The 16,248-nt window shown below is 52.4% G+C and overlaps 1 protein-coding gene across 1 annotated transcript in view; it reads left to right on the forward strand.

Annotated features, from left to right (window-relative positions):
- Positions 1 to 16,248, forward strand: part of LOC144949513 (protein phosphatase 1 regulatory subunit 16A-like) — a 137,740-nt gene that overhangs the window by 89,539 nt on the left and 31,953 nt on the right. Inside the window, exons 4-5 of the mRNA XM_078879438.1 lie at positions 3,145 to 3,290; positions 12,219 to 12,322. Of these exons, the coding sequence (XP_078735564.1) occupies positions 3,145 to 3,290; positions 12,219 to 12,322 (250 nt within the window). The remainder of the gene's footprint in view (positions 1 to 3,144; positions 3,291 to 12,218; positions 12,323 to 16,248) is intronic.

A 16,248-nucleotide genomic window follows, 5' to 3' on the forward strand; every position in this document is an offset into this window, starting at 1 on the left:
CGCAAGTGATGTGTTCCGGAGATGCTGGCGAATAGCAAATTTCGCGGATATTGACATTGGCTTAAGAAAACCTACATTTTTCATGAATTACCTTAAATACGAAAAAAAAATGCTATTAAATGCATGAAAATGATCTCACCAATTTATCTCATCACTTTCTCTATCGCTCTGTCGATGCATTGGTCGTTTTGAGTTCCAGATGCGATTTGCGGAGAGCGGATAGCGGACGTTCTTGAACAGCGAGGGAATACTGCAGATGTGCTGGCCGCCACGTTCACCACCCGCACCCCCCGCCCCCACCTCCGATGGAGAAAATTGTCACGTGTTTTTCATTTGTGTTTTACAAACTCGTCGTGAGATGCAAAAAGGATGTAGTGACACGACGGAAGAGGTTCGGACAACGGAGGTGTAGTGGTATGGCATGAGAGACGTCGGATACGCGGACGCGTAGAGATGTGGAATAGACGTTGGCAGTGCACAGGGATGCGTGGACGAGAGAAGTGAGCGATGTGTGGGGGAGGTGAGAGAGGTGTAAGATGGAGGTGCGGTGGAATGCAATGCGATGACACGCGAATGTTGACGGAATCGGCGGACGTTCGGTGCACCCCGATGTCCCAATCGGGGTCCCTGAGCTTTTGCTGAATCCTGCTCATGCGCAGCGTCGCCACTGTGAGAGCGAAACTGTGGCCGCGCTGAGACGTGCGGTGTAGCGAGCAATTGATAAATAATTGCGGTCTCATAAATGCTCTTTCATAAGCGCCCGCTGATGGTAATGAGTATCTGTGACGGTGGCGATTACGCTGATGGAAAAATCAATGGTGGTGGTGGTTTTAATTAATTTAAGATTTGCTTCGGAGCACTGCCGCCTCCCGAAAATGGGTCATCACACAAGACATTAGATTACGATGTGGCTTATCGTTCAGTCAGAGGGCAGTGTTTGTTAATGACGAAGGTTGGTCGGGAGTGTTTTAATCATGCGATTTTGCAGCCGCTTCTCTATTCCTTCTCTTCTCACCGGCGGCCGTTAACCCTTTCCCGTTCAGCGAGACGTCTGCAAGTGGGGGGGGGGTGTCCCCGTTCACCGATGGTTCTCGGGAACGCCCCAGCGGATCGGCGTTAATTGTATTGAGAGAGGCGCCGTTGTTTTTAAAAGACGTTGTTACTCACCGCGGAGAACTGTAGCGACAAAACCGCAACTCGACGATAGCTGGCGGCACCAAGTTGTGTCACAAGTTTATAACGCAGTAGGCTTTCGCGACCAAACTTATCCATAATAGAGGTGTTTTTTGGGGTTAGATCGCGCAATTATATACGTGTTGTTTAACCCGCCACCACCCGACGCAGGCAATTAGTAAGATTTGTCACGTAAAAAAAAGTGCCAATTCAGCCTCATCGGGTGACAGCCAGAGTTGGCTGTTGCCTGCTGATGCTGGTTGTGACACACGCCCTCCCGCATGGCCTTGTGGGAGCCTCTGTGCGTCTTCCAACCTGAAGACGGACGATGATGTAACACGTCCGTCATCGCAAAGGAAAAGGGTTAAGAACCCTTCACTGATTCCTCCGACAGATTATTTCGGTTCTCATCGTCTAGGCCCATTGGTTCGCAACCTTTCTTGGAGCCACGGTTTTTTGTCAACCGCTGAAGATAAATTTGTCACCACCATGCACCGATAAAACATAATTTAAAAAATCTAAATCGTAATGTCTGCAACAGTTCCATGGACTACTTCCGACGGCCGTGTGGACCACAGAATGGGAACCTCTGCCCATCATCCCTCTGACGCCTGCTGTATATTTGGAGTTTGCATGGCTCTCTCCCCGTGGTCACGTGGATTTTTCTCCTGGTCCTCCGGTTTCTTCCCTCCGCATTTAGAAACATGCATTTAGAGTGTCTCGCTGCTAGAAATTTCCACATGATGATAAGCCACTTCATTGGGCTATCATTTGTGGCCAGGTCGCTTCTGAAAAAGAGCTATACAGCTCAGTGGGCCTTACCTGGTAAAATAAATAAAAAACATGTTTTTAGTTTAGTTTTAAAATACCGCATCATGGGGAAGTCACCGGTGGTTGTGCTATGGATAAACTCGGTGGGCGGGCCATAGGAACGTGGAATTTCCACCACTTTCCCAGGGCTGTATTGATGAGCAGCGAGCGTGTCGATGCTGATTTGAGGAGGAAACCACTTTGACACTTTTTGTGAACCAATGTGTTGAGGGAAATCTTAGTGGGGGTGCGCTCCATTGATTTGAGAGTGGCGGTGACAAAAGGGGGTAGGCTGCTGCCCCGAGAGGGGGCATCTGCGTTCAGGAGCCGACAGATGGTCCATCATCGGTGGTGGATATTTTTAGCGCACACACACACACACACACGGTCGCATGCACGCACGCAGCTATGCACAGGCACACATGCACGCACACACGCACACCTCGTATACAAACATACGCGTCTGGCGCAAGAACGCACACAGCTATACAAATATGTGCAGATATGAAATTACAAATATCCCCCCATTCCTCCCTGTAGCTTACATAGACTGTTGGGGGCGAGTGCTGTTAGCGAGCACCTGTGAAGGCCGACACGGCGTGCCAATGAGGCGAAACTGTCGCAGACGCCGCGCCCGGCCGCCTTTAACAGGGTGGCAGAGTTAGGCTCGGTCACGGAACGGGGAACGCCCCACCGAGGGGACGGAGCGGTGCCGGGTGGATTGCTACATCGCAGGATCGGGAGGTAGTTGTCAGCGGCTTGGGGAGGCCTCCATCCAGCAGTGGATTGACCATGGCTGATGGCGATGTGGGCCGTGGCTTGAGGATGGGTTCATCCAGCAGTAGATCGGCCATGGCTGATGATGATCGGGGCCATGACTTGGGGACGCGTTCATCCAGCGGTGGATCGACAGACGCCTCCCTGCGAGTACTCACGCCGCTGCCACTAGGAGAGCGTCCCTCCGCCGGACGGAGCTCCGTAGGCTGGTATTTGGCCTACTCTTCCACGCTGATGGCCGACGACGAAACGCCGATTCCCCCGGTCGGGGACCGCCCTGCGAATGACGACGCGGGGGGAGGATGTTGAATCCGCAGCGTCGCTGACCGACGTTCCTCGCCGTGTGTTTCCGCCGTGTGCCCCCCCCCGCCCGCCCACCGGCAGTGCTGCATCGATGACTACTCCGAGGTGGTGGCGCTGCTGCTGGCGCACCGGGCGAACGTGAACCCCCGCGACTCGGAGGGCTGGACCCCGCTGCACGCAGCCGCCGCCTGCGGGAACCTTCCGCTCGTGCAGCAGCTGCTCGGCCAGTCAGTGGCACACGCACGCACACACGCACGCACACGCACACGCACACACGCACACGCACACACACACACGCACACACGCACACACGCACGCACACGCACGCACACGCACGCACGCGAAATGGCAAAGATCCCCCGTGTCGCCTGTTGGGTTACGTGGTGGTCAGCAGAGAATGGCAGCAAAATAGCATTGTTGTATTGCACGTCTATGCTCCCACATCTACAGCTCCCCACTTTTAACAACCACCACGAAACCGCATGGTGAAGTATGAGTAAATAACACCCCCCCCCCCCCACACACACACACAAAAGAAAAGACCTCCGTATAGCCTTAACAGACTGTAGGGGCAAGTGCTGTTAGCGAGCACCTATGAAGGCCAGAACGGTACACGAGGGCGTTGGTGGCCAGCACCACGCCCCACCGCCTTTGTCTCCCTAGTGGCGATGTTTACACACCGCACTGCGTACTCATTTGAGGCTGAGTCGAACTAGGGGAGGCCCAGGACCGGTTCAAATAATCGTCACCAGTGTTGGCCGTGAGCGGGAATTTAACTTGGGTCGCTGGGTTCATAGTGCACTGCACTAACTGCTACATTACCGCACACTCACACTCACATGCACTCACACGCACACACACGCGCGCACTCACACACACACACTCTCGCACATGCACAAACATGCAACAGCAACAACCAACAACCGCCATTCGCTACTAAGTGGTGGTGACATCACCACGACGCTTGTGCCAGGCCAGGTGCGCTTTGAGCCCACGTGAAGTGTCGAACGCTCGCTCGCCGGAGGTCACGGGACGGACCCAGCAGGTGCCATGGGTTGACTGACTCGCACATACGAAGACAAAGATCTCCCGTATAGCCTGTAACAGAGTATTGTGGAAGGTACTGTTAGCAAGTAGTACTGATGAAGGGGGTGGGTGGGAAGCACCACGCCCGGGCCACCTTTGTCTCCCGAACGGCGATGTTTAAACACACCGCACCGGGTACTCATTTGAGGCTGAGTCGACCTAGCAGAAGACCCAATTTCGGTTCGAATATTTTCCACCGTTGTTGTTCACGAGCGAGGATCGAACTCGGGCCGCCGGTGCGATTTGTAGCGCGGTGCGCTAAACAGCGCGGGCGGGCGTGCGGGCGGGTGGACGGACGGGCGGGCGGGCGTGCGGACAACGGTTCAGATGGGAAACCCGTGCGTTGTGACTCGTGGCCACGGCGCGAGAGTCAGGGCACGGTGCGAGTGACCACGGCCGACGGGCGAAGATTAAAAACGCTTCTCCGGGCGCACGCGTGTCCTCCCACTCGCCCGCCCGGCGGGCCCCGCACCGCGTCGCGTCTCCACAATATCACGAAGAGTATTTGTTATTTGTCGATTGCCTCCCACTGCTCCGAAGCATCCCGGCGCGTGGGGCTCCTCCGACCCGAACGTCTTCCACCTTGACCCCCGGCAGAGTCGTCCGTCTGGCGAATTGTTGTTTACCGTCTTGCTCGCTCAAACGCTTTCTTTGCCCGTGAATCTCGGCCGCAAACCAAGCGGAGCTTCGATTCTGATTTTCTTTCTCCTCTCCTCTCTGCCTCCTCTCCTCTCTGCCTCCTCTCTGCCTCCTCTCTGCCTCCTCTGCCTGCTCGTGTTTCCGTGATTCTTGGCCGCCAGTTTCCGTCGCCCCTGTCACGTGCAGGGCGGCCGTGGCCCCGCGTCGCAGGCTCTGATCTCGCTGCGGTGACCCAGGCCTCGACTCAAATCTTTGTTCTGGCGACGAGGCCCCATCCCCCTCAACCCTCCCCCTCACCCCCCTCCACCCCGACAATTTGGCGCGGCTTGAAATTGAGCACCTGGAGCTGTCGACAGAGACGCGGGGATCTTTCATTTTTAGATTAAGCGCAAAAAGACACAAAGGCTGCCCTGGATGCCTCAAGTAAAAAAAAAGATGAAAATATTTTTGAAAGCCGCGGCCTTCTATTGAGAGGTTGCTCTCGATGATGCTGCGCGTCAATCAGTGGTAGGCGTGGGATTTGAGGCCGACCCCTTGTCGTGGGTATTCATGCCTGCCCACCTGCCTGAGTTCCTGCGCGCGCGCAAGTGCACGCAAGTGTGACACTCGGCCTCCTTTGTGCGTCGCGTGTCAAAGCCACGCACATTACCGCAGGTGCGTCTCCTTCGTTCGAGCAAATGTGAATGTAATAATAGTATTAATAATGATGACGGGGAGCGGTGGCACAGTGGTGAGCGCACCGTGCTTGAAACCCATTGAGTTTGATTTACAGCCGCGGCCTAAGCATGTATGTTGAACTTCTTCCGCATCGTACGTAGCCAGCCGTGTTGTTCTGTCAGTCAAATTTTATTCGCGGATGGAAAGTCTCGCCGACTGATCTCCCGACAGTGGCCCTGAGGGCGGGGCGCTTTGGCATCGTTGAAGTTGCCATTTGTTGTCACCCTGATTTCGGCGAGCGTCGTCCGGTGGCCGTGGCGATGGCGATGGTACGGGCCGTCGCAGGTGGACTGTGCGGGAAGATCCGCGTCTTGCACCCCCATGCACATCAGCGAGGGGCAACAGCAGCGAGTGGCGGGGTCATCTTCTTAGGTTTTTTCGGTAAAGTCACGTAGAAAGTAAAATAAAATAAAAACAAAAATCACGACGTTTCGGAGGCAACACAAGTCTCCGTCATCAGGTGGGACCGTCACAGCCAGATTAGCTGTATCTTGATACATTGATGATGACGGAGACTTGTGTTGCCTCCGTAACGTCGTGATTTTTGTTTTTATTTTATTTTACTTTCTACGTGACTTTACCGAAAAAACCTAAGAAGATGATTCCTTGCAGTCACGAAAGCTTCAAATCTAGAATGGCGGGGTCATATCCGAAGCAGCCTTGGGCTGCCACCACCATTTCACTGACCCGCACTGTGAAGACGACGACGAAGATGAAGACGACGAATTTAGTCAAATTGAGCGCGCTACGAAGTTGTGTTCACGTTCTTTTTGCCTTTTTTAATTTAAAAAAAGTGTTTTCCATTTGTCTCGGAGGTCGCCGCATCTGCCGTGCGCGACGATTTGAGATGGTCATCGTTTTTCTCGGACACTCATTCCCCCCCCACCCCCCCCCCCCCTGGCAAATGCTGGCTCAGCATCCGGTAAAAAATCACGATTCCCCCTCCTCTGAGCCACTGCGACCATTTCCACTCAGAATGGATCGATTTCATAAAGGGGGTTCAGTGATTGGGCGACACTTTATCCTCGGCTCGATTTCTATTTAGTTTAAATTTTTTTCTCTTCCCCTTTTCCCGTAACTTTGCAGTTAAAATAGTAATTGCGTTTGGCGCGCGGCTTAGACATTGAGACGGATCCGCAAATAGTGGAAGGTGAAGGCTCCGTCATTGATCACGGTTGGTGGCGTGCGTTCAGTATGCAGCGCCGGCGCCGCACGTGCCCCTGTGTTCGTTCTGTCTGTGGCCCGGCCAGGGCGCCCAGGTGACAAGATGTTAACTACCTTGCCTGCTCTGCAGGAGGTCGTGGGTTTGATCCCGACCTTGATGCCTGTATAATTGGAGTTTGCAAGTCTGTCTCTCTCTCTCCCTGTGGTCGCGTGGATTTTTTTCTCCGGGACATTTGGAATCAACGTGCATTTCGAGTATATGCCCACGTGATAATAATCCACTTTCGTTTAGCCATCATTCGTGGCCTGGTCGCGTCTGAAAAAAAGAGCTTTATATCTGAGTGGGCCTTACCTGGTCCAATAAATAATAGTTTAGTCCTTTATTAATTGTGCTGTAACGCGATAAAAGCGAACTGCGAGCAGAACACCGATCACGCAGATAATTATCAATCACTACTCTTTGGTTCTTTCGGTAAAGTCACGTAGGTATAAAATATAAAATAAATTAAATCACGACGTTTCGGGCGCAACACAAGCGTCCGTCATCAGGTGGGAACAACCACAGCAAGACACGCTTGCTGAAGTAGGCCAAAGAGCTGCTAGTAACAAGGGATTATATAGATGAGGGAGGGGGCGGAGCCAGGGATAGAGAGGGTGAGGGGTATGGATCCTTGCAGTCACGAAACTTCTAATCTAGAATTAGCAATCAATCCATATCGGCCCGCTTTTCCGAACTGAACTGGGTCACGGGGGGCAGCACCTCCACCAAGGCCTCCTTCCATCCTGCCCTGTCCTCCGCCAGCGGCATCAACTGTGGCTCTCGGATCGCCGGTTTCTCCTCGGCCCAGGCGCACCACCACCTGGTCTTTCCAGCACGATAGCAAGCGCCCTCTGGGGATGATTAGCCAATCAAAATATGGCGGTGGAGCCGTTTCAATATACGGGCAGATCCACCGAACGCCGATCTCGTCGGGTGTCCGATTTAATCGCGGTGGCGATGTCGTGGGCGGTTTTCATGTTTCACTTCACTCGCCGTCTCAGTCTCGTCTTTCACCAACTCAGCTCGCGCCAAAGGGCAACTGTTGTTGTTGTTGTTTTTGACAACTTTCCAACGCAGGTGAAAAAGACATGAGTGGATTACCTTCGTGTCTTGTCAGTGTTCGTAACGGGGGCGGTGGGTGGGTGGGGTGACGATGGTCTGGGTGGCAGTGGCGGGCGGGCCGGCGGCTATGATACATCGGATTCCTCCGGGAATAATTAAAGATTCTGATCCTGATCTTGTAAACAAGCTTCAATTACGAAGACGACTTTTGTTTCAGCGTTGTGTCGCTCATGAGGACCCTGCCCCGTTGAAAGAAAAACCGGCCATATTGATATAGAGAACAAAATGAAAACATTACTCCTGCGCAGTATTTTGCAAATACGCAAAACAAGTTTTGCCCTCAGAGCTGCGTGTCGGGCTCCCTGCTCATGCATATTAATAACCTCCAAATGAATTTGTTAAAATGCATCTGCAGAATCCACGTCCGCCTGCCGCGTGATTTATCCCCACTTTTTTGCATTGCCCCTGGAGTGTAGAGGTTGGGCTCTTCTGACATGATTATCTGCGTTGCGGAGTTATAGTTCGAGGTTCATAAAAAAAAATGCACGCATTGAGCTTGGCCGTCGGCCAGATCTTGTCCTGAGCTAGAGAGCGAGCGCGTCCCAGATAAATCAAAAGCAAAGAGAGGTACACGATAAATTAAAACGATCGCACATTGAAACGCTTTCATATTCAAATTGCACCTTCGCTTTTCATCACTTTGTCAGTGTATCGGCGATAAATAATCGCGCCCTAAGCCGTTCCGCGAAAACATGACGGAAAATAAACACGTTTAATTCAGAAAGTAAAACAAAAGCAGTGAATAGCTGATGCACAGTTCGTTGCCATGACATTAAAATTAGTTGTCTCTCAGCTTCACTCGAGCATCAATTGCGCCTGTGCTGTCTTTACACCCTTTTGTTTTACGCTTTGCTTTGATAACACTTGTAGCTTCATGATGATAATGATAACATTTATTTACCTCGGGAAAACATCGTTGAGTCTCAAGACTCTTTTTTTCCAGGAGGCTCCTGTTTAAGTTTTGCAGTTGGGAGCGATGCTTCTGCCAATGTGTTGTTTTTCTTTCAAATTCGCCAAAAGCTGGACCCACGGTTGTGGCTGGCACACGCACGCACGCACGGCGTCACTTTTCTTTTTCTCAAACGTCCGCGGCGTCTCTTTAACGCCCGTTCCCCTTTCGAAGCAAGTCGCCGACGGTTAACGCAGCCATCGGCAGTTTTAGTTTGGACGGAGGGGTTTGGCTGCCCGCTGCGGGATTTGACGACAAACTTCGGCAGGGCCGTCTCTCGCGCTCTCTCTCTCTCTCTCCCCGAACGGAGATGCGCGCGGTTTCTCAATTCCTGAGTCAGGCCGAAGTTTGTCTCGGCAGAGGAGTGACGTCGGGTTGAAAACTTTCCCCGACGTCACTTTCGTAGTTCTATTTTTATTGATTTAGTGGACGTCTTAATCTGCGTGGACGAAAGCGGGGGTTCACGCATCGTTAGGAGAGCCAGACATTGTCCACCTCTTCGCTGTTGTTAGATCAGCCAATCGGTGAGCTCCGTGGATCTTTTTATACTTACAGTATATATGTACAGTGTATATATACACATAAAGTATGTAGTGACAGCCGAAACAGCGGTCATCAACAGTAGTAGTCTTTATTTCCACCCCACCCTTATATATACCTCAAGCCCCCTTTCTCGAAGGTTCCTTGACCCACTCTCCCTCCAGCCAATCACCTTCCACTTTGCTGAACCGATCTCAACTGACCTCCCTGTCAGTCATCCTCCGTTTCCCTGCTCTGTCCATGTTGTATTTCTCCCTCCAAACCCCTTCAATTTCCCTGCCTCGAACCAGAGGTCGCAAACGAGTTTTGATTCCTTACCCGTACCCGTACCCAGCCGGGTACGGGTACCCGTTCCCTACCCGTACCCTACCCGAAATGAGTGACAAACAGTTACTCACCAGTGACTCACGGCCTACCCGCACCCGGCCGCACCAGGATCGCAAACAGGTACCTGTACCCGGCCGGGTACGGGTAGCCGGGTATCGGTTAGGGTACGGGTATCGGGTACCCGATTGCGACCTCTGCCTCGAACCCAATCCCCTTTCAGCACCGTTAGGTACCAGAGGCCTTTGTTTTGACTTCCTTAGTATCCGTGGCACGCGGTGTCCCCCACATCAGGTGAGTTTCGTCAGTCGGTGATATAATCTCGATGCGCACACACACACAGAGTACATAGCGGCTTCATTCAGACTCGCTCGTCTGGGCTCGCCACGACAGAGTTGCGCTTTTGGCCGTAGCCGTCGCCGCGCTCGGTGATATTCTCTGTCCCGCTCGCGTCGCGACGTCGCTCGCGAGGGAAACGAAAACCGATTTGCCGTCTGGAGCCTCGTCGGCCGACTGGGGGGGGGGGGGGGGGGGTTGCGATTCGTTTGGTTTACAGCCGCGGGGGAAAAACGAAATAGGCGCGCCGCCCCCCTCCGCCTTCCGTTGGGAGGCTCGTGCGCGCTGAGCAGAACGTCGCACGGCATCGTTGAAATGTCACGGGGGGGGGGGGGGGCGTAATTAAAATAATTTCTATCAAGTAAAACTGGGAGGATAACCTTTTCGGATGCAGTGTGCCGTAATAATCGTGAAACACAGAAGGCCAACACCGATGCATGGTTTCGCCTGCTTCATAACGACACACCGCTGGAAATAATGTTTTTATCCCTGACGGCCCGCGGCTAATGGACCCCCAAATGCTATTTGTTCTCTTGTATAGGAGCAGATGTTGTGTGATCTTTTCAGATTGATCATAATTGTTTATGGGGCTGCCGAATTTTCAGGACAATCTATATCTGGGCGCCACGGTGGCACGATGTTAGCTGCCTCGCCTGCTATACAGGAGGCCGTGGGTTCGATCCTGACCCCCTGACACCTGTATATTTGGAGTTTGCGTGTCTCTCTCCCCGGGGTCGCATGGATTTCTCTCCGGGTCCTCTGGTTTTTCCCTCCAAATTTACAAACGTGCGTTTAGAGTATTTGGCTGCTATAAATTTCCACGTGATAAGCCACTTCGTTGACCTATCATTTGTGGCCAGGTCGCTTCTGAAACAAAAAAACTACATAGCTCATCGGGGCGGGCCTTACCTGGTCAAATAAAAAATGCATATTTTTTTACCAAGGTGCCTGACCACAAAGCACGACGGCCAAAAACGTAAAGTGTCCAGCAACCAACAAACAGCACTGTTGATTTTGTAATAAATAAGAGCGCGTAATAAGCTTCACGAATTTGGAGCGAGGTTATATAATGCCGTGGGGAAAGAGGCAGTGGCAGTGCCAGAGAAGAAGCAGAAAAGTGGGTGTTGTGACCTCCAGTGTTGTGAGTGGGTTGAATGAATGAGTAGGTGAGTGGGTGGTTGAGTGACGTGTCAGTGGATGAGTGAGTGTGTTGTTGTGACCTGCAGTGTGGCGGTTAAACGCAGTGTGGATGGGACAGTCTGCTAGACCGAGTCCTCAACATGAGCGGAGGTATCGATGAGAGACGTTTGCGGGAACAGTAACCATGGTAGTAGCAACAGAAGAATGAAACGGAGGCGACTGCCCGCTGGTGAACGAGCGAGCGACCGGATTTAATCCTTATCAAGTGCAGTGATGAAAGGAACTGGGTTGCCCGACCCATATATGACAACATCAACTTCATCCAAATATGGGCTACGAGTAATCATCGTCCGTAATTAAATACGACTTTGGCATGGAAAATAAAAAAAGCTTCTAAGATGCTTCCTTGGGCCAGATGAGTAAAAGAGCCGTTACATGATAGGTCACGTGACATCATTGTGCCATGCAAATTCGTGGTTTTCCTGTGGACCAGAATATCATTGTTAATAATAGCATTGAATATCATTGCTGTCAAGAATATAATTGTTCATGATGACGGAAGAAAATCATTTAATATTGTTGAATAATGAATATTGTCAATACACAGTGAAGACTGTCAATACAATCCTGACAATACACAGTGAATATTGCCACTGAATATTGTCAAAGCTATAATTGTCGTCAAGAATATCATTATTGTCAAGAATATCATTATTGTCAAGAATTTAATTGTTGTCAAGAATTTAATTGTTCACGATGATGTTAGGCAGAGCGTGGAATCGCCATGCCTGCCTCTGGATATTACCGTCGACTTGAGGGGCTTTCTGTTTTTTCCCCCCTGATGCGTTTACGGGCTTGCAACCACGTTCTGATCCGCGCGGCGTTCCGCCGTTTCTCCTCCGCGTTGCCCCGGCAGCTTCTTCTGGTTCCTGGAAGCGCGTCGGCGAAGCCGGAAATGCGCGTCGTGCAGCAGCAGCCTGCGAAAAAACCCGCACGCGGGAATGCCGTTTGCGTGTGTGACGCGTGTCCGTATTTCTTCGTTGCTTCCGTTTTTTTTCAACTCGTTGAAATCAAACCCGTGTGTGTGCCGGCGTGCAGTGGGGCCGATCTGCTGGCGGTGAACGTGGATGGAGACATGCCCTATGATATTTGCGAAGAGCCAGACACCCTGGAACACATCGAAGGTGCCATGGCCGCCAAAGGTAAATATTTGATCTTTGTGCGTCGCGTGCGTAAATAAAAAAATGTATATACACGCACACGTCCCGGAGTAGCCACCAACTCCTCGCGCCCGACGCTCAGTCGGTTGAATGCAGCAAAAGGCAAAGGTGCGGCCCCTGCAATTGCTCGCTCGTGCCACCGCTGGCAGAAATGATCTCTGCTCGAGAGAGCTGTAGAGAAAACACCCTCTGGTCGCGGGAGGGGGTATTTTTGGCCTCCTCTTCTCTTTCACGCTGACCAAACGTCGGGGAAGAGGCGGGAGTCGCCCACACTTTACCCCACCGACGCACGTGACCTGCCCGATCGGCCACCAAACTGCGATGACGTTGCTCCTGCTGTGGGCCGCCGGGCGTGTAGGCGGTGGGGATTCAGGAAGCTCGTTGTTTCAAACGGCTCGCTTTTGGAGAGATGCAATCGAATCGGAGACCTGTGGATCGCGACGGTCCGGCGCTCCGCCGACCGTGAACGTCGTCGTGGCACTGGCGTGCGAGCGCGCTTTCGTGAAAATTGAGGCTTGTAAATTACACTTGGTGAATTACATCTCGTAACGAGGGTCTCTCAACCAATCGGCGGCGAGAAATGAAAGGGGGGGAGAGAGAGGCCAGCTGCCCGCCGGTCGGCCAGCTGCGTTTTGAAAAGGCTTCGACTCCGCATCCTTGGGAGGCGAGAGAGCCGTTGATTGTACCGTTAAAGAACGGCGCTCGCTCTCTCTCTCTCTCTCGCTCGACGGTGGAGGCGGTAGGCAGGGGGGGATTACCGTTTTATCTCAGCGAGCGAGACGCTCGCCGAGTGAAATACATCTATTGCGCACCGGGCTCTACCGGAGAATCCTTTGCAGCTTTTAAATTAAAAAGCCCCGAGGGGCGATGCGCCTGGAGACAGGACGGCGATTGTTGCGGAACACTCGAGGTGGCGCAGCGTTAAATCCCGAAATCCACTCGCACGAACCGCGTCGCTGCGGTCACCGCTGTTTTATGCTCTGTGGTTTTAGTGCCGTTGTAAAACCCCGTGACGGATCGCGGAATCCTGTCCCTGCCGATGGGATGACTCTGTGTATTAACGATTGACTGCCGCTCGACACCGTGAACTCGTAGCTCTCTTGCCCCTGTGCAACCGAGCCGCTCTGGGTGGCACCAGTAGCCCAGCGCGGCTCACGAGGTGCCAGGTTGGTTTTCCAAAGGCGTTAGGGGGTGGCGGGGGTGGGGGTACTTGTGGTCTCCCGTGAATCACGTGTGATGGGTGGGGGGAGGGGCGGGAACCCTGCAGTAAATTTCTTCCGTTTTCCAGCCCCTGATAATAACGTGTGCACGTACTGCCCCGTGAAAATCCACTGCTGGATAAAGGCCGTGTCGGTCTTGGGGCTTGTTTGACTATGCTTCGTCACGCCGGTCAGAGCCACAGCAATCAGAGCCACAGCAATCAGAGCCACAGCAATCAGAGCCACAGCAATCGGAGCCACAACAATCGGAGCCACAGCAATCAGAGCCACAGCAATCAGAGCCACAGCAATCAGAGCCACAGCAATCGGAGCCACAACAATCGGAGCCACAGCAATCGGAGCCACAGCAATCAGAGCCACAGCAATCAGAGCCACAGCAATCAGAGCCACAGCAATCAGAGCCACACCGGTCAGAGCGGGTTGGTGATTGAGGGGGGCCAATGGCCACTACCCCCGTCTCCCACCATGGCTGGGAATCGAACACAGGTCTCGTCCAGCAGGGTACGAACCACTGCACCACTTCTCGCTTGAGCCCCGTACACAATACACAATATATATACAAATATAAAAATGCACCAACGGAGGCGGTAAGCCCCCCGCTGATGCGTTTATTTATTCATCAGGCGCATTATTTACTCACTTAATAATTTATGGACGAACCTTTAAAGCGCAGACATGCCTTCACGGTTAACTTATTAAATAAACAAACCACGCTGCTGCCGGTGACGGAGGTGACGCTGGCACCCCGTGACGCGGGGGTTTGCCGGCTCTGCTCCCCTGTCCACCTCGGCTCTCTCTTGCCAGACTCGCGCTTTCACTTGGCGCGTCACGTCGGCTGAACTTCTCGGGGCGGTTCTGTTCCGTTAACCCATGGTGTAACGGTCAGCACACCGAACTTGCAATCCAGAGGTCGCCAGTTCGATTCCATCCTCAGGTGCGGCGGTTGAAACAGTTGTACAAGTTTCTTAATTCTTCTCCCCCCACCCCCCATCCGCCGCCTATGTTCACCCAGCAGTGTGTGGGGTCACCACGGGAAGCCGCAGTGGCTAGGAGATGTTAACTACCTCGCCTGGTGTACAGGAGGTAGTGGGTTCGATCTCGACCCAGACGCCTGCTGTATATTTGGAGTTTGCATGTCTCTGTCTCTCTCTCCCCGTGGTCGCGTGGAATTGGTCTCCAGGTCCTCTGGGTTTTCCCCTCCACATTTATAATCAACGTGCGTTTAGAGTATTTGGCTGCTATGAATTTCCACGCGATGATAAGCCACTTTGTTGAGCTATCATTTGTGGCCAGGCCACTTCTGAAAAAGAGCCATATAGCTCAGTGGGCCTTACCTGATACAATTTAAATAGTTGATAGTTTTTTGTAGTTTGTCGATTGGCAGGGCGTGTGTGGTGGGTTAAAGTGTGCGTACTCCCACTTCTTCCAATGTGTCCGGCCGGCCAGCATGGAAGAGTAGGCCCACGATACCCACTAGAGGGGCTGTCGAGAGCTCCCTCTGCTGGGGGGCACTTCCACCAGCCGTGGCGTGAGCGAGCAGTTGCAGGGGCTGCACCTCTACCTTGAGACGGCATGTGTTGGTTGGGGATTGGCTTATCGAGCGTGGGATCGATGGTGTGGTTAATCGAGCGCCACCTGCACGACAGTCTGGCCCATGTGGTTCTGCCGGTGGAGCAGCTGTCTCACAGCCACGAGGTTGTAAGTTCAAATCCCAGATGGGGTGTTGAATCAGCCGATTGTCATCATTCCTTTCGGGTGGGGGAGGGTTAATAGAAATTAGTTCCAGTTAAGGAAAACGCTACAGCGGTTGTCATTCAGAGAGATTGGTCCCCCACCTTTATCATCATCATCATCATAAGCCATGATCATTTCCGCTGCTGGATGAATGCCTGCCACAGCCGTGTAACAATCAATTGACAGTCCACGTCGCTCGTGCACACGATCGGAATGTAGAATAATTGCGTAAGGCCGGCTCAGGATCTCCGTGGGCGAGGAGCTTTGCCCAATTGGTTGGCATTTTGGGCACGATTCTCACGTTGGCAAACGTTACCTTTTCATCAAAGTTTGATTATTTTGCTAAAATGCGCCAAGGGGGGGGGGGGGGGGTATCCATCACTGACAATGCGTTAACTATCACTTGGCCGATGTGTTTGAGACATTCCATCAAGGCTTGAAGCTGGCCCCTTTTGACTTTTGGCACTTTGCTTTTCCTCCACAGAAATGTATTTTTAAACCGTCAATTTTATTCCATTTGTGCTATTGACAACCGTGTCATCAGACAATTTGTGTCCAATTTGAAGGTTGGAACTGTTGCTGAGCAGTGCATTACATGGTGTTCGATCTCAGTCTTCATCACAACTCATTGCATGCGAGTCTATGGGTCTCTATGTAAGTCTATGGGTCTATATATGAGTCTATGGGTCTCTATGTGAGTCTACGGGTCGCTTGTGTGAGTATATGGGTTTCTGTGTGAGTCTACGGGTCTCTGTGTGAGTCTATGGGTTTCTGTGTGAGTCTACGGATCTCTGTGTGAGTCTATGGGTTTCTGTGTGAGTCTATGGGTCTCTGTGTGAGTCTACGGGTCTCTGTGTGAGTCTATGGGTCTCTGTGTGAGTCTACGGGTTTATATATGAGTCTGTGGTCCCTGTGTGAGTCTACGGGTCTCTGTGTGAGTCTATGGGTTTCTGT

Source organism: Lampetra fluviatilis, chromosome 54 (assembly GCF_964198595.1).
Source record: "Lampetra fluviatilis chromosome 54, kcLamFluv1.1, whole genome shotgun sequence".
Classification (NCBI taxonomy): domain Eukaryota; kingdom Metazoa; phylum Chordata; class Hyperoartia; order Petromyzontiformes; family Petromyzontidae; genus Lampetra; species Lampetra fluviatilis.